Source organism: Marmota flaviventris, chromosome 19 (genome assembly GCF_047511675.1).
Source record: "Marmota flaviventris isolate mMarFla1 chromosome 19, mMarFla1.hap1, whole genome shotgun sequence".
NCBI classification, from domain to species: domain Eukaryota; kingdom Metazoa; phylum Chordata; class Mammalia; order Rodentia; family Sciuridae; genus Marmota; species Marmota flaviventris.
This window is the reverse complement of record NC_092516.1, coordinates 14,854,531-14,874,082: the sequence shown is the minus strand read 5'-3', so window position 1 is coordinate 14,874,082 and position 19,552 is coordinate 14,854,531. Positions and strand designations below refer to the sequence as shown.

The following is a 19,552-nucleotide window of genomic DNA, read 5'->3' as shown; positions in this document are numbered from 1 at the left end:
CAATAGTTCAGTGGCAGCAAATTATCACCACAGACATTACAGAGGATCATCAGAAACTATTTTGAGGCCAGGCACTGTGGTGCACTCCCGTAATCCCAGTAGCTGAATAGAGGAGGCAGAAGGACCACGGGATTCAAAGTTACCCTCAGCAAAATCAAGGCACTAAGCAGCTCAGTGAGACCCTGTCTCTAAATACAATACCAACCAGATCTGGGGGTGTAGCTCAGTGGTTTGGTGCCCCCGAGTTCAATTCCTGGTACCAAAAAGATGAATAAATAAATAAATAAATAACCCATTTTGAAAATTTATAGTTCAATAACGTAGAAAATCTTGAAGATATGGATAAATTCCTAAAGGCATATGACTTACCCAAATTGAACCAGAAGGATATTAAAAAAACAGATATATTTCAAGTGATGAAATTGAAGCATACATCAAAAGCCAACGAACAAAGAAAAGCCCAGGACTGGCCAAATTCTCAGATGATTTCTATCAGATCTTTAAAGAACTAGTATCAATTCTCCTAAATTATTCCATGAAATAGAAAAGAATGGAACCCTTCCAAACTCATTCTATGAAGCCAGTATCACCCTGATACCAAAACTAGACAAAGACACATCAAGGAAAAAAAACTTCAGAACAATAACTTTGATGAACATATATGCAAAAATTCTTAATAAAATATTGGCAAACTGCATATAAAACACATTAAAAAGATAGTGTACCATGATCAAGTGGGTTTCATCCCAGTGATTCAAGGTTGTTTCAACATCCAGAAATTAATAAATGTAATTCACCACATACACAGACTTAAGGAGAAGAATCACATGATTATATCAATAGCATTTGACAAAGTATAACACCCATTCATGCTTAAAACTTTAGAAAAACAAGGGATAGAAGAGACTTACCTTAACATTATAAAGGATATATGACAAACCCAAGGCCAACATTATTCTAATTAGAGAAAATCTGAAAGTATTTCCTCTAAACACAGGAACCACTCTTATTCAACATAGTCCTTGAAATGCTAGCCAGAGAAATGAGGCAAGAGAAGCAAATTTAAGGGATAGGGGTAGAAAAAAAGAGCTCAAATTATTTCTGTTTGCTGATGACATGATCCTATATTTAGAATATCCAAAAATGTCAACCAGAAGACTTCCAGAGCTCATAAATGAATTCAGCAAAGATGAATACACATAATAATTATAAATATATTAATAAACACAGAAATATAAAGGCATGATTTGTGAACATATCAACAAAGACAGTCTGGGGCTTGACAGAAAAGTTTCTGTGCATTACTGAAGCTAAAATGGCATTAATTAAAATTAAATCATTTAAGATATTAATTATAGTTTTCCAATTGCCTGTAAGAACAAAAAAAATTATATGAAAAAATAATGACATGGACATTAAAATGGATGATGAAATGAGAAAGGAAAAAGATATGACATGTACAAAACAAATAAAATGGCAGATACAAGTTCATTCTCATTAGTAATTACCTTAAAAAGATTAAAATCTCTATGAAAGGTAAAGGTGATTGAAAGGATTTTTAAAAATCTGAATATACCATAAGTTGAAAGTTAAAGGACAGAAGGTACCCCAAGTAAATAACCTAAAGAGACCTGGGTTGGCTATACTAATATCAGACAAAAATAGACTTTAACTAAAACATTGTTACAAGAAATAAAGAAGGATGTTATCAAGAGTTATAAAAATCAGAATGAATTAAGAGATTTTACAGAAAAGGAAACATGACTCATACTAGTAACACATACTAAACTTCCATTAGTAATTGGGAAATGTAGATTTAAATTGCTTCCACATAATCCTCAAAGCACAAGGAATCAATTCTTGTCTTTGTTATTAGACACTGTGCTAGCAAAAAGTATTTAACCCAAAGGTATAAATGAATGGATATTTGTACACACTCACTTTACTTCCTATTTCCATCTTCCAATCCTTAAAAAACATTTCAAAATCCCCCTCTCCCTGCTGGCAGCATTCTTATGTCTATTTTAACCTGGAATATTTTCATCTATGTCTTTTTTATATGTGCACAATGTTCCATCAATTTTCATTGCTATCTATTCTCTTAAAATGGTTAATTTTGTATCAACTTGATTGTACTATGGGATAGACTAACCATTACTTCTGGGTAAGTCTGTGAGTCTATTTCCAGATGAGATTAGCATTAACGTGTGGATTAAGTCCAGAATATTGTCCTTCTCTGAATGGACAGACATTATCCAATCCATCAAGAGCTCAGAAAGAACAAAAAGGTGAAGGAAGGGAAAATTGTCCCTTTTTTCTTCCTGACTGTCTACTTGACTTGGATATCCATATTCTCCTGCCTCTGGACTAGATTTACGCCACTGGCTCCTCTTGTTTTCAGGCCTTTAAACTACTGGCTTTCCTGGGTCTCCAGTTACAGATTGCAGATTGTAGAACTTCTTGGTCTCCATAATCACACTGAACCAATTCCTTATAATAAATTTTCTTTGATCATCCAAAATATCCTCATTTTTAGCCAACTTCAGTTGTTCTCCGAATAACTCTGACTAAAACAATATTTTGTGTATCTATGCCACAAAGGTCAGCTCTATGAAGCAGGCAATGTATTTCAAACAAACAGCAAACAATAAGCATCTATTAATTTAGTGTAAAAGCCTTTCTCTCACTGGAGCAATTTTTTTTTGTTTTCTTACTTTTACATAAACCAGGCTCATCATCAGGTACTAGCTGATATTGATCCTTCTAACAGTCTTTCCTGGTGGAAAGATTAGACAGATACAATATGTGAGGTAGCAACTAAAGGTAGAAAAACACTCAAATATGATCCTACTACCACATATATATTGTGATATACTAATTTTCATTCCCTATACTCTCTTCATTCTTTTTCAAAACATTCCATGTGCATATGACATTTGTCTGTTCAGTAAGAATGTAGAGTAAGGTTTATAAGAAGCTTCCAAATATAATCTGTGTTTTATCACTAATAATCTTTTACATAAGAAATTTTAGACTCACCTTTATTAAAGAATGTACTAATCATGAAGCTATAGAATATTAGGGAGATGGCATAAAACAGCAAAAAGATGAAGACAAGAACTGGGTCACTGTACTGGAAGATTGGTGCAAGTTGGATCTAGCAAAAAATCAGGAACTCTGTTTAATCATCTCTAAGTAGCAACATAACAAAACAAAAAAGAAGCCATGAAATATCGTTAAAACATTTTATTAGTCCTAGTGAAACTATAACACTACTCAGTAAGATGGATCATTAAGAATTCATTTATTAAAGATGGTCCACCCATCTAGGTTTAAAGTACAGTTTGCTGAGGGCTGGGGATGTGGCTCAAGCAGTAACGCTCTCGCCTGGCATGAGCGGGGTGCTGGGTTCGATCCTCAGCACCACAAGATTTAAAAAAAAAAGTACAGTTTGCTGAAAGACTAACTGGCATCTGAGTTTCTGCAAATAAATAAAAGCCACATTTTCCCTAGTCACCTTAAGAGCTCCCACCATACTTCTGTTTTCTCTATTAAAGTTTAGCAGTACCATGCTACAGTCAAATAGACACTTGCCTTGAAAAATAAAATTATGCACATATAAATAATGGTCAAAAAATATAAGCAGAGGAATGTGAAGAAATAGGCAGCCCAGATCATCCAATTACTGACTCCTATCGTGAGCTGGTACTCCTGCAGAAGAGTTAAAACAAATCAATTATCACGAAAAACAGTATAACCATAAAGAACCCTAGAGTTTTAAAAATGCATTACAAAAATTATATAATTTCATGACCATAACTGAAATGAGTTAAGTAGTAGATATTATCTCCAATTTAAAGAGGAGGAAATCAAGACTCAGAATTTCAAATAACTTGATTAAAATTATTATTAGTGAGTCTGTAATTCTTATAAGCCCAGAGATTGTTTCCCCAGCAATTTACCTAATACTGATAAGACATGAAGAATACTTAAATAAAGCTATAAACCACATAAATTAATCTTTTCTTCTTTGTATCAAGTCCTCTTCCAGGAGGTAGTAAAGAAATATAAATACAGTTTATTCAGTTATAAAAATTAGAAGCACTAAAATTAATATGAAAAGAGGAAGAAAAGCAGTCATTTTTATCAATAATATATTTTCTTCAGAACTAGTAGTTTATGTGGTATTTTGAGTTTTAACAAAATATTTTAAAAGGATTTAAGAATATAATGTATAAGGCCAATAAGAATTTCAAATGCCACGATTTCATTCTCTTTTAATGATGAATAATATTCCATTGTGTGTGTGTATGTGTGTGTGTGTGTGTGTGTGTATATATATATATACACACACATACATACACACACACCATGGTTTCTTTATCCATTTATCTACTAAAGGGTATATAGGTTGGTTCCACATTTAGCTATTGTGAACTGTGCTACTATAAATATCAATGTGGCTGTATACCTGTAATATGCTGTTTTTAAGTCCTTTGGGTATAAGCTAAGGAGTGGGATAGCTGGGTCAAATGGTGGTTCCATTCCCAGTTTTCCAGGAATCTCCATACTGCTTTCCATATTGGCTGCCCCAACTTGTAGTCCCACCAGAAATGTATGAGTGTGCCTTTTCTCCCACATCCTCACCAACACTTATTGTTGTTTGTATTCTTAATAGCTGCCATTCTGACTGGAGTGAGATAAACTTTTAGAGTGGTTTTGATTTGCATTTCTCTAATTACTAGGGATGTTGAACATTTTTTCACATATTTGTTGACTAATATATCATCTTCTGAGAAATGTCTGTTCAGTTCCTTGGCCCATTTATTGATTGGTTTATTTGATGGCACTTCATTTTTAGCCAACTTCAATAAGGAACCATGTAGGCAGGAATTTTCTAGAAATACAGTTTCCAGTATAAACAGGCTGGCAACTGAATGATCCAATACAATGCAATACCATTACACACTCACCAGGCATGATAAAATTAAAAAAGACCAGTAATACCAAATGCTTGTGAAGATAGGTAGAAAAAAGAATTTTCATGCATTGGTAATGGATGGGTAAACCTATAAAATTTTATTGAAAAACTCAAGCATTAGCTACTAATGGGTGACATGTATAACCTAATATTCAGCAAAAAAGATAAGGAAAATTCATAGGAATATCAGTAATAACAGGCAAATGTTAAACAACCCAAATAATAATGGTCATACCACAGAATCAAAACTTAATTAACTTACACAAAACACATCTACATATTTAGCTAAATGAATCACACAGACACAAAGTTACATATAATACATGTTTCAATTTTATCAAGTTTTAAAAGACAAAATGAACTCATGATTTTAGAAGCTAGATTAGTGCATAACTTCGGGAAAATGTTTTCAAACGTGTACAAAGTGACTCTTAGTGCATATTTTCTTTATAATAAATCCATTCAATCACATGCATGATTTGTGCACATTTCTCTGTATATGTATATTTCAATGAAAAAAAAATTTAATTAAAGAATCTTAAAAGCTTGACTGATTGTATAGCATGTTCTGGGGGCATAAAGAAAAAAGTGTTAGATTATACAGGAGAATTAAAGAGAAAACCAAGGAGGTAGAAGTATGAAATTAGAGGAAGAGGCAAGAAAGGAAACTTCACTAATCAGAAGGGAAAGAAATGTATTATAGTCAGAAGAAACAAACATAAATGAAGCATCAAATTATGTCATCATTGGGATTTCCTGAGGTAAATAACAACAAAACGAGAAGTAGAAAGTTGACAAGTTTTAGAAAATGTGTATGCTTAAATGAAATGTATTAAAAAAGCAATCAAATAAATACATCCCTAATATTTACTTATGCCAATCTGTGGTTTAGGACAATTAACATGATAACTAAGTACACGGTAGATTAGGAAGCAAGATAGTGGATATGAAGATGAGTAACAAGAGCCCTGAGTAAAAAACAATGAGAGCCCATCTTTGAAGTGATGCTGCCACAAACAAAGGAAAGGAAGAAAATTGTATGACTCATGATTACATAAAGAAGATAAATGAAAAGGAGAAATGACTGACGACAGTAGCTACACACATAATTACTGATCACTCACTACATGCCAGACACTGTACTACTAAGCACTCTACATGTATTTCCTCAGTTACACCTCACAATAGTAACTTTGGATAGAAAAAATTTCATATAACATCTCACTTAATATTGTACTATACTGAAGGTTAGGTTTTATTAATTAAGCTCAATTTAGAAAATAATATAGAAATCTTACATGATGTTCTAGAGTTAATGAGTAATAGAGTCAAAACATGGTTTATAAGAATCCCTGAAACTAAGTAGATACTAATAAATCAATAATAAAGCAGATACTAAGTAGATACTGATAAATAAAATAAAACTAAGTAGATACTAATAAATCATTGAATAAATCATTGGTTAATTGGGTGATAACTGAATTTTGAACTATAAAGTCTCTGGTTTAACATAACATACTCTGGACCAAACTCAAAACTGGAAAAGATTCACTCAAGAAAGCTGAAAAGTTCACTTAAGAAAAAAAATCAGAATCATAGTATCTTGGAATTGGATTTTATCTTAATCAGTCTAGATATAATTTTAAGAGTTCAGATAATTATTTAGTTCAGAAATGTCTTAGAGGGGCATTTAGCATTGCATTTGAATTCTATCAGTAATATTCTTTGGAGTAGTCTTCTGTAACTAAAACTAAAATTCATACCAAGAATTACAATTAAAACAAAATTATGGGTAATTGTCAAAAGTACTTAGCTGCCACTGAAACATAAACATCTACCATTTTGAGTGTGTAGAAATAATATAATCTTCTACATAAATTTGCCCCACAGACTCAAAATTTTCTGTGGAAGCTCTACCTACCACAAGAAAAGTAGAGTTACCTTTAATCGATTTTCCTTTTCCCACACAATGGACTGAATTAAGATAAGATGATTCAAAGAGAAGATACATATGGTTACTAAAGGGATAAAAATACCAGCAAATACATAGAAGAAATCTTGATACTGCATTGGGTATGGAAATCTCTGAACAAAAATTCTAACACTATTAAACAGTTTTTCTGCAGCAGTGCCACTGTGATGTAGCATAATGGCCTTGTCCAAGGCATGTTGCACAAGCAGGAACCCTTCACTGATGTACCCTAAATGAGAAAACAAAGATTAAGTACTGTAGACCAAAAAATAGCTGAGTTGAACAAAAACAAAAGAAAAGCACAATAAAGTATGGTCATATTCTGTCAACAAATAGATCACCTGTACAATAGTGGAGTAGTGGTCATATAAAATTACCTAGTGATGTAGCCATCTTAAGTTTGTGTAAGAACACTCTATAACGATCATGCTGTGAAAGTGTAAAATGCCTAATGATGTATTTTTCATACTTTATTCCAATGTGAAGCCACACATTACTGTATGTCAAAGGCAAACAACATAAGTTAATTTTTGTAACAAGGCTCTTGTCGTAGTCTAAATTTCAGAGCAGCTATCAGAGTTTTGCCACCCAAATACATAATGAGTGTGTCAGCTGTAAATAAAGATAATTTCACTCTTTCCTTTCCAAATGTTATGATGCTTCTTTTTCTGATATTTTCTCTAGAACTTCCAATAATTTGCTGAACAAAACTGATGAAAATAAACGTCTTTGCTTTATTCCTGATATTAGGAGGAAATGTTCACTATTTCACCAATAAGCTACCTATGTGCTTTATTAGATTGAGAAAATCTCTTACTGATACTTTGGGTGGAGATATTTTTTTAAATATAGTTTTAATTTTTTAAAAATAAACAGCTTTTGCAGACAAGTTGCAAAGGCAGTACAAGATAATTTATACAGAACAGGTCTGTTGGCAATAAATTTCTACAAGATTTTTTAAAATTTTGTTGTGAGAAAGGCTTTCTTTCTTCTTTGTTAGAATGTTTTCACTGGGTCACCAGATTTCTGGGTTAATGGGTTTTTTCCCCCAACACTTTGAAAATGTCACTCTTTTTGCTTACATTGTTTCTCACATGAAATTAGCTGTGAATTCTCCCTTGTTGGCACAATATAATACCTTCAAGGTTTAACATTTGTAATTGATTTTTTTTTCTTTTTAGATATACATGACAGTAGAGTATATTTTGACATATTATATATACATGGAATTTATCTTATTCTAATTAGGATCCCATTCTTGTGGTTGTACATTATGTGGAGGTTCACTGTGGTGTATTCATATATGAACATAGGAAAGTTATTTCAGATTCTTTCTACTGTCTTTCCTATTCCCAACTCCCTTCCCTTCTCTTCATCCCCCTTTATATAATCCACTGAACTTCTATTCTTCCCCTCCCTCCTTTGTTTGTTGTGTAGCATTTGCATATCAGAGAGAACATTTGCCTTTTGTTTTTTGGGATTAGTTTATTTCATTTAGTATGACAATCTCCATATTAATCCATTTGCTGGCAAATGTCATAAAGTTATTCTTCTTAATGGCTGAGTAACATTCCATCATGTATATATGCCACATTTTCTTTATGCATCTGTTGACATATTATATATACATGGAATATATCTTATTCTAATTAGGATCTAGGTTAGTTCCATAGCTTAGCTATTGTGAGTTGAGATGCTACAAACATTGATGTGGCTGCATCACTGTACTGTAGTATATATTTTAACTCCTTTGGATATATACCATGGAGTGGGATAACTGGGTCAAATGGCGGTTCCATTCCAAGTTTTCTGAGGAATCGCCGTACTGCTTTCCAGAGTGGCTGCACCAATTTGCAGTCCCACCAGCAATGTATGAGTGTACCCCTTTCCCAATAATCTTGCCAACATTTATTGTTGCTTTCACTGATTTTATATAGTGTGAGTAAGATATGACTAAATGGGGAGTTCCATTTGTTTGCTTCTATTTTAATCCTGCTTGATGTTCTCTAAGCTTTTTTGGGGTTTGTGGTTTAGTGTCTGTCATCTTTTAGAAAATTTTCAGTCATTAATTCCTCAAAAAATTTTTGCTCTATTCTTTCTTACTTCTCCTTTTGGTATTTCAATCTTATATATGTTCAACCATTTGATTTAATCCATAGTTTTTGTTTAACGAACTCTTCACATAGCTTTGTTAGTCATTGTTCTCTGTATTACATTATATACAAATAATTTTTTCACAACTAACTAGTATAATTCTAAGTACGGAAATTTCAACTCCATTTATATACATTTATTCTCCTTCATTTATAATAGAATTGTCAATTTTTTTACTTATAATGTGAACCACATTCACCAGTGTTAAAATTTTTGCTTCAACCATCAAACATACTTCAGAAAATTCAAGAAAACTCTATTATATTTACCCATATTTTTGCCTATAATATTCTTCCTTCCTTCCTGATGTTTTCAGGTTTTCTTTTTTTTTTTTAAATCAGTTCCTTTATGTTTAGAGAATTTCCTTTAGTCATTCTCTTAGGATGTTCTGCTGGCAACACATTTTCTTTCCATGCTTGAGATTTTACAATTTCCCCTTGATTATTGGTGCATATTAATTATATAGAACAATGGGTCTTGTTCTTGTTATAACACAATTGTACATACATAAAAATGTAATTTGATTAATTACAATTTCCTTTTAATGTCCATGGTTTCTGAAATAGGCTGTCATTCATACTGTTTTCCCCTGTATGTAACATGTTAATTTTCCTCTGGCTGCTTTCAAGATTTTTTTTTTGTCTTTAGTTTTCAGTGGATTTCTCTCTCTTTTCAAATCTGAGAAACTTTCAGTCATTTTCTGTGGGAGGTGGTCTCACTGAATGACTGGCATTCTCCTTCCCGTGATGGGAAGAGGAATGTTTTTGTCATGAGGAACATAACAATTATCCCTTGTGTTTCCCACCCCCCAGCTTTGTTCTCTTTCTCCTCTTCATCTCAGTCTCTGATAGTGTATTAGATTTTTTTTAATTTTTATTTTTTATTAGTTGCTCGAGATAATACAATGATCTTGACATACCAAACATTTGATTCAATGGGGTATGAATTCTCATTTTTCCATGTGTACAGATTGCAGGATCACATTGGTTATACAGCCACGTATATACATATAGCAATACTAGTGTCTGCTGTATTCTGCTGCCCTCCCTATCCCCCTCTCCTTTCCCCTCCCCTCCAATCACCTCTCTCTATCCAATCTACTGTGACACATTTCTCTCTTTTTTTTCCTTCCCCCCTCACACCATCATATATGTATTTTGTATAACGATGAGGGCCTCCTTCCATTGTATTAGATTTTTTTGATAACTCCATCTGTCCTTGAGGTTCTTCTTTACCCTCCTTTTTAAAAAATTCTGTTGTTTAGTTTAGGGTAATTCTTTTTCTTACAGCTCTCAAACTGTAAGTAAGTGACTTTCATATCAGTTTTCTACATTTTTATGCTTTTGGCTGGTAAGTTCACCTATAAAATGTAATGTTCTCTAAGAACAAGAAGTCTGTAATGTTCCTTTTGAATTACAGTGCCAATGTGTTGTGTTACAGTGTTACAAATCAACCACAGATATTAAGATTTTAAAAACAGAAACACACATAAAACTAGACTATATGTTGATGAGTTGACAAAAATGTTGTGACCAATTGCTTATAGAAATCTAATCCTATATTTCCCCTGGAACAATGATTAAACATTTGCTAATTTAGTATTCTTGACAACTTTAAAGAATATAATCACTGAAGATAATGAAAATCAATTATATGTAATATATCTTTTTTTGACAAGTTCCTGTCAGATTTTCTCTTCATTGTTGATTTTCTACAATTTATGTGTATGATTATGATAGATATATTTATCCTGACTGAGGTTTTTAGAACTTCTTTGACATACCAATTTACAATTTTTTATGGAATTTGAAAAATGTCCAATAGACCTTCAAACACATTTGGTACCCCTTTTCTTTCTCTTTACTTATGATACCTCCAATTCCAAATATGAAACATTTAATACTATCTGACTGATTCTTATTAGTTATAAGTTATAAGAACCAATAAAAGAGGAGAAAGGGGGACTTATTAGATCAACTTATATGATCAGAGTTTGGGCAGTCCCACAATGACTGTCTACATACAAAAAAGCTAGAGAAACCCCTTCTGCTCAAAGAAGCCAGAAGCCTCAGAACAAAGGGACCAATAATATAGTCTCATTCTGAGGCTAAAGTCCTAGAAACCTTAGAGAGTTGCTGGTGTGAGTGTACACAAAAAAACTGAAGAAACTGGCATCTAAGGTCCATGGGTGACAGACAGCAGTAGATAAACTTGCTCAAGAAGAATCAAACTTGAGTTTTGTTCCATCTGGGCCTCTAGCCTACTAGATGGTGTTACCCACATTCAGGGCAGATCTTTCTCCTCATTCTGCTGCCCACATGCCAATTATCTCTGGAAACACCCTGACAAACACACCCAGCAGTATGCTTTACTAGTTAGGAAGAGTCTTTTAATCCAATCAAGTTGAATATGATGGAGATTAATCATCAGAGATAGCAAACTCATTTCTCTTTATTCCTATCACATAAAATTAATAATTTTAAAGTGCAGAATTTTGTGGTATTTAGTACATTCATAGTATTATGCAACAAATACTTCTACCTAGTTCCAAAACATTTTCAATTTCCCAAAAGGAAACCCCACACCTATATTACACATTTACTTCCCATTCCTTCCTCCTCATAGTCCCTGGAAAACACAAATATTTGGTCTCTACAGACTTTTCTATTCTGCATGTTCTATGTAAATGGAATCATACAATATGTGACCTTTTTTCACTTAGCATATTGTTTTCAAGTTTCATACATACTGTGGCATCAAAGTACTTCATTTGTATATATGACCAAGTAATGTCAGTCCTCATCTTTCTCTGCAAAATGTATAATATGTATCTTCAAATTTATTGACTATTTTGTCATGTTCTGTATGCTATTAATCTCATATATGAATTTATTTAACATATTGTATTTTTGTTCAATAATATCTATTTTTTAATTTTTAAGGCACAGAAGTAGATATCCACTTAAGGGAGAATGGGGCAATATCAAAACAGAGATCCTTTGGGGTAAAGCAAGGGGACAATGTGGGCTATCTCCAGAGGGAGAGACAGCCTCAAGGTTTCAGTATTGGCATGTCTCTCCTGAAATTCCTGATCTCTTCATCTTATAAGCAGGACAGGTAGGTCTATAGTTTCAGAGAGTTTGGGTTTTCCTTAGGGTTTAATTCCATTAGGTCCCACGGTACAACCATGATTTGACTGCATGAGCTCTCTTTGCTTTCTGGCACACTTCCACTGTTGGCTACTTCACAAAAATCCTAGGACTAGGGGAAAGAAAATAGTTGAATTGAAACATTATTTTTTGAGGAGGGAGAGCTCTTCAGATTTGTGTCCATCTTACTAGTCCATATTATTGTCAAACACTTTCCCATGTATACAGACTGCCTCTAGCTATGATTGACACATTTGCACCCATATCAGGCATTTGTTTCCAGGTATGAAAGCCACAAGAGCTCTCTGCTCACCCATGAAAGGCTTGTCCTTTCTGAAGTTCAGCTTATCAAAGCTTCCCTGCATACAAAATGATTAAACAGCTTTCATCACAAGGTGGAAACATGAGTTCTTATTATGAAACAGACTATTAAGAGATGTATGATTAAAAATCTACTTACCAGGACTTCCCCCATCTTCTTCTTGTTGGTTTCTGGGTCCCACAGGAGGCACGGATGGAAAGAGAAAATTTGTCAACCAGCTACTTGCTTCAAAAGAACCCCCAAACTTGTTGTTCTTCTTTAAACTACTGAAACGTAGATAATATTTAACCTAGGAGGAACAATAAAACACAATATCCATAAAGCAAAAAATATATAAATATACTGACAAGCATCAAAGTAGATTCTGAACATCAAGACGTGAGAGAAAACTTGCCGTAAGGCACATCACCTGTTCAGATACCATCAAAATTTAAGCCTACTACCCTTAAATCTGTCCTCTTTTTTTGAAGTGTCTATAACTTTTGGATATACATTGTAGGTTTGCAGTAAGCACATACAGTAGCAACTTGTACATCATTGTGAATTTATCTTCCCTTAGACAGAAAGCTGGCATGCATACTGAGAATACATATTCCAAAAGGCATTATTATTACTCTTCCTATTTGTCAGTCAATGTCAGTCAAGTGTTCTAAGAGGAAAATCTCTTCCTCTTCTAGAAGTGACTGCAACATAAGAATCTTACAGGAGGACAGAGAAGGGATATAAGATGTAAATGATTACCATTACATAATTTATTGTTTAATGAAAAGATAATAATAATTCTGGATAGCTGAGTATACTTTAAGGTATATCATGTTAGGCCTAAGTAGTTTTCTGAGACAACATATGGACCAAGAATTGGCAAGTCAGAAGGTCAGGCCAGAAACATCAGTAATGTAAGCAGGGGCAGGTAAGAAACTTGTTACATGCTCAGAGAGAGCTCCTGTTCCTGAAGAAGCACAACATCTATATATTAAGTATAAATTCAGTGATGAGATATGTTTATGTGGGGATGAAGTATACATAGGCAGGAGAGACAATGTAGTATCACAGCACAATTATAAAAATAAGAGTAAGGCAAGTGAGGGAACTGGGTGAGGGGAGACTATACAGAACCAAGAAGAGATGAGGTTTGTAATTGCACCAAAAACATTTTGACCAGGTTTTATATACACTGTTGAGCCTTTATCTGCATCAGCCAACACTGAGTCAGTCACTTGAGGAAAGTTAACACATAGGAAGTCAGTGTGGAAGTGACAGGACAGAAAGAATGGATATCTACAACTTCCTACACCAAACAGATGATCTTCTTTACCCTTTTTTTCACTGATAACCATATATATCCTAAGTGCAGAACTCTGGCTTCACACACATCTATATTCTATACTTGGTTATCAGAGTATTCCTCAGTGTTTACAGATGTCCTAATTCTGATTCAACCTGGCTAGTGAAGATGTACATACTTTATCACATCAGGTGTTAGGAAATGGGAATTTACTTTAGCATCACCTGTGGAATTAGAGACAGCTACCATATCAGATACAGGACAAAGGTATATCCTTGTTTTTTTTTAATTTAACAAATAAAATTTTAACGGGAAAGGCAGCAGAGCACAACAGACACTAGTATGGCAATTTGTAAATCAATGGATGTGTAACTGATGTGATTCTGCAATCTGGGGATGGGGTAAAGGTGGGAGTTCATAACCCACTTGAATCAAAGTGTGGAATATGATATGTCAAGAAATTTGTAATGTTTTGAACAACCCACAATAAAAAATTAAAAAAAAAAAAACAAATAAAATTTTATTTAACACATTTTATTGTATCAAATTTTATTTAACATATTCTCTTGACTTTTTTCTTAACTTAATTTTTATTGAGTTATATCCTTAATTGCCAGTGTTTTCTATGATGCCAGTTTATGAATAAGGTCTGGTAGGTGGTGATTATGATTCTTTCCACATCACAAAACACTGGCTCAATAAATGCACAAACACCATCCAAGCATCTGCCGTGTATGATTTTGGGCAAGTTATAGTCTCCTCATTATTTAATGGAATGATACCTCCATTTCATTAAATCTCTGGAAATAGACTGTACAATTATGAGGTTTCTACATAAAGCTTTCTCACCTTAAGTGGGAGAGGATCATTGGTACTTTGGAAGACATGATCAAATACAACAGCAGCCAGAACATTTTTAGAGTTATTAGTTTGCTCAACATAATCTTCAAAAGCTCTTTCTGAAGAAAAGCCTATAACTAAAAAGAGAAAAATCTAGTTCATGAGTTGTCCATATAAAGGCAAAATGTATGATAGCCCTTCCTCCTATCTGTGAGATGAATGAAAGATCATCAAATGTCATAAATTTCAAAACACTGTTACTCAAATATTAGCATAACAAACTAATGGATATTTGGGAATTTTAAAATTATCACAAATTTAAAATAATAATAAAATACAAACAGAAGAAAGCAAAGGGATAAAGAATGCTCTAAAGAGCATTTTGAAATTTCTGTCTTGAAGGAAATTAGAAAAAAATTGATGAAATGCAATCTATTCAAAGTACTATATACCATGATATATGAATAAAAGATTCCCTTAATATGTGAGGTAATAATATTTTAATATTTGAGTTGATCAATGAATGACTTTGGCCTAAACATTTAACCTAATTTATATTAGAAAAGGCTATGGTGCTATTTGTACCCCTCAAAGTCAAAACACACAGTCATTTAACATATCTGTATAGGCATTTGTGTATGCTAAAGATCTTACTAGGAGTAAACAGGATACCAAAGAATTCTAACAGCCCAAGCATGAAAATAAAGGTCTATGAAGTTTCATTACTAAAATTTAAAAGACTTGACTGTCACAATTTTTCCAATGGCACCATCATCCTCATTACAAGTACTATCTCATGCTTCCAAAGTTCCTACTCCCAAAGTACACTCTGCCACACTTGTCACCTGGACTGCAAGGTATGTCACCATTTCTGTATCTCACAAAGACTATCATAAAGTCAATTCCTTTAGCTACTTTTCTCCATTCATTTTTTTTACAAACAATTTTATAAACATAACAAAACTCAACTCCAAAGAATTATCTTCCATCTTAGTGGTTTTTCTGTTTAGGAAACATGAGACCTTGGTGAGTATTTCATCCTGTAAAACATCTGCATTTAGGTGACTGTGTTGGCTGGATACTTGCTTTACATTTGCATAAAAATGAGTCATTCCTATAAGTGTCATAAAACAAAGGAATAGCCTTGCTTAAGGAAGAAAGTATGAAGTCAAATTATGGAAGTGACCCTGATTCTGGTGACCCTTGGATAATGTTTAGCCTGGGAGATGCCATGAATTCACAATAATTTTTCTTAAAGGCATGTACTTGAGGCAGCCACTAGAAGGATCCAGCCTCATGGACTATTTTTTGTGCCCAAACTTCAAATCTGACCTCTAGTTAGCAATGTAACCATTCCCCAAGGTTGATGGCATTCCATCATTAGATGAATTAAACACATTCCGGCTTCAGATGTGACTCCATAGGACCAGTTCATACTCTGATGCCATTATTCTTCCCTTTTAAAAATCATTCACCAATTTCCACAAATCTCAGGGCACTCACCAGGACGTGGATTTCTCTGGACTTGCTATTAATACTGGTAATTTATGGCCAGGGGGAGTATCCAATATTCTAGCACAAATCTGAGTACACTACTGTGTCTCGAAAGGGCTGGGGATGATATCAAGGATAACCCAATTTGTTTTGAAAAAAAAAAGTATTGTTTTTCTAGTCCAAAATGCTAACAGGTATGTTATTTTGTGATACAAACAAGGTATCAAAGAAACCTGTGATTGTTCCTTAGGGACTACTGCTGATGAGAAGTTATGATATGAAACTTCAGATTAATCAGTGTAAGAAGAGGGTTAATAGTAAGCATCTGTTCTTGGCTCCATGGGGGGAAAACGATTTTTAAAATTTATTTATTTATTTATTTTTTAATTTTTTTACAGGCACCTAGGCTGACTGCATAACTTGGCTATTGTGAACAGTACCACAATAGAGATAGATATCTCATTTGTATGCTGACTTCATTTCCTTTTGGATATAAACCTAGGAGAGGTATAGCTGACTCATGGTAATTCTTTTTTAAAAATATTTTTACATTATAATTAGTTATAGATGACAGATGAATGCATTTGACACATCATAAATGGAGTATAATTTCTCATTCTTCTGGTTATACATGTTGTAGAATCACACCAGTCATGTAATCCTTTATGCACACATGGTAATAATGTCTGGATTCATTCTATTGTCCTTCTTCCCCCCTCCCCCCGATTTTTTAAATTTAACTCTCAAGTTTATAATATCATACTACAATGTTTTCCTTCGAAGGTGAATGCCCAATTAAAAAGATTACAAATATGTTTTTGCTAAAACAATTTAATAATGCTTTTTCAGAAAACCTTAATTTCTGACCTTTCAAATTCGTGTTTAAATCTCTTTTCACATTTTCAACAATATTCTGTACCACAATACTTTTGGAAGGCACGTAAGCCAATTCCCAAGGATAAGAAACAGTGACAGGAGATCTGATGAATGAAGGCAAATCATTGATGGGATGAGCATTGTAACTGAAAGGTCCAATCTTCTTTATGATAATAAACTTGCGTATTGCCAAAAGTATAATACCAAATAAAATTGTCAGAATTATTTCCACAACTAAAGCCACAAGTTTCCGCCTCTATAAGAGTGAAAAAACAAGATTATGTTGATTTTCCTCAGAGATCATTAGGTACTACGCAAATGGCTAATTTGGGGGGGGGAGGGTGGGTAACTGGGGATTAAACTCGGGGGCACTCAACTACTAACCCACATCTCCTGCCCTATTTTGTATTTTATTTAGAAAAAGGGTCTCACTAAGTTGCTTAGAGCCTCACCATTGCTGAGGCTAACTTTGAACTTGCCATCCTCCTGTCTCAACCTCTGGAGCTACTGAGATTGCAGGCATGCACCACCATACCCAGTGGCTAATTTTTTTTATATTAACAAGATACTGAATAAAGAATAGATAGACAATAAGCACAGCTTTACTCTATGATAGTAGCAGTTTTGTGGATTGCCTTTTTTCCCCCTTTCTATAATCTGCTTTTATTTCACTCTGTGGAGATTCTGTTTGGATCAGATAGCCCCAGTCCTGGATCTAAGAAAAGTAAAACAATATAAACTTAAATTTAGTGATTAGGTTGTCAGAATTTCACCCAGTGGCCTTTGTACTGTATATACAATAGTGTATACAACAATAATATAAACAATTCAACTTACCTTCAAAGTAAAATTCTTCCAGAGAAGAATCATAAGTTTTTTGTACCCAAACAAATTCATTCTTCTAAAAGGAGTGGAAGTTCAACTCTATGGAGGGAGCAAAGTTGTTTTTTTTTTTTTTATGAAAAGAAAATTAAGATTAATGACATGTGTATTTTCAAAGAGTAAATTAAATTTAAATCACTTAATTTTCTAATCAAGTTTTAAAGATGACAATAAGAAAGAATAAGCTTTTGAACTATTTGAGAAGTAGTTTATCCCTAATTTTTAATTTATTCAATATCTATGGAGATTCTAATATGTAAAAAATGTCAAATACAAAACAAAGATCAATGAGTTATTGAGGCAAGTTTCTAGGTTTGGAAATGACTGCCACTAACAAAATTGCTAAGATGAATGGATTCACAACAGACTAAATGTTTATGTCCCCTGCAAATTCACGTTAAATCCTAACAGTCAATTTGACAGTATTTAAAAATAGGGACTTTGGGATGTGATTTGAATGGAATTAGTGTACTTATAATAATGGTCCCAGAGAGATCCCTCATCCTTTACACTACACGAAGACATAAAGAAAAGACCACCATCTGTGAACCAGGAAAGGGACCTCCCAATACACTGAATCTGCCAGTACATGAACCTGTGATGTCCCAGCCTCCAAAACTGTGAGCAATAAATTTCTGTTTATAAGCCATGCATGCAGTCTTTGGCATTTTTTTAGAGCAGCAAAAATGAACTAAAGTTAGTTCTTATTAATTTATGGACTAATATATGGATTAATTTTTATATTTTATAAACATTTGTTCTGCAAATTTGTGCCCTATTAGTAAAGGTGTATAATAGGAAACAAAACAAATAAAACCCATCCCTCATGGTGTGGATGGCACAGCAGGTTATGTTTAATACTAGGAATCTGAAATCAGACTGTTTAAATAAAAATCCCAGCTCTAACAATAACAATATAACCTGAACACCAGATTGAATTCTTGGGACTATGAGAAAGAGCGTTCAAATTCAGGACCAGATATGTGAGACATGAGATTAGGATTTCACTTTATAATTAAAGATGAACCTGAGGGAGACTGGCCTTTGCAGGGATTGCAATCTAGCCTCAAACCATCACAATCTTTAGATTGCAGTTGCCCTCAGCTGCCTGGCATAAAACAATTTTCTCTGGAGAAAATAACATGATGCTAGAGTCAATTACACCTGCAAATACTCTTTCTGAATATAACACATACATAAAAACAGAAAATCTCTATTGCTACTTTCTTAAACTAGATGATAAGGACTCAAATCAACATCTAAAATGTCTGCCCATAAAAGCTAAAATCAAGAAAACATGTATGGCTACTCAAAGCTATCTACAGATTCAATGCAGTCACTATCAAAAGACCAATGGTATTATTCAAAGAACTGGGAAAAAAAATCCTAAAATTCATATGGTATCTCTCTCTCTCTCTCTCTCTCTCTCTCTCTCTCTCTCTCTCTCTCTCTCTCTCACACACACACACACACACACACACACAACTTTTAATAGCCAAAGCCATCTTTAGCAAAAAGAATAAATCAGAAGGCATTATACTACTTGACCTCAAAATATAACACAAAGTATCCAAAAGTACAGACACACAGACTACAG

At 33.6% G+C, this 19,552-nt stretch overlaps 1 protein-coding gene across 1 annotated transcript in view; it reads right to left on the bottom strand.

The window, feature by feature from the left end:
- Window positions 1-19,552, bottom strand: part of LOC114096939 (phospholipid-transporting ATPase ABCA3-like) — a 119,992-nt gene that overhangs the window by 98,029 nt on the left and 2,411 nt on the right. Inside the window, 7 exon segments of the mRNA XM_071605762.1 lie at window positions 3,040-3,157; window positions 3,595-3,711; window positions 6,923-7,182; window positions 12,717-12,867; window positions 14,713-14,840; window positions 17,065-17,329; window positions 17,911-17,997. Of these exon segments, the coding sequence (XP_071461863.1) occupies window positions 3,040-3,157; window positions 3,595-3,711; window positions 6,923-7,182; window positions 12,717-12,867; window positions 14,713-14,840; window positions 17,065-17,329; window positions 17,911-17,970 (1,099 nt within the window). The 5' untranslated portion in view covers window positions 17,971-17,997.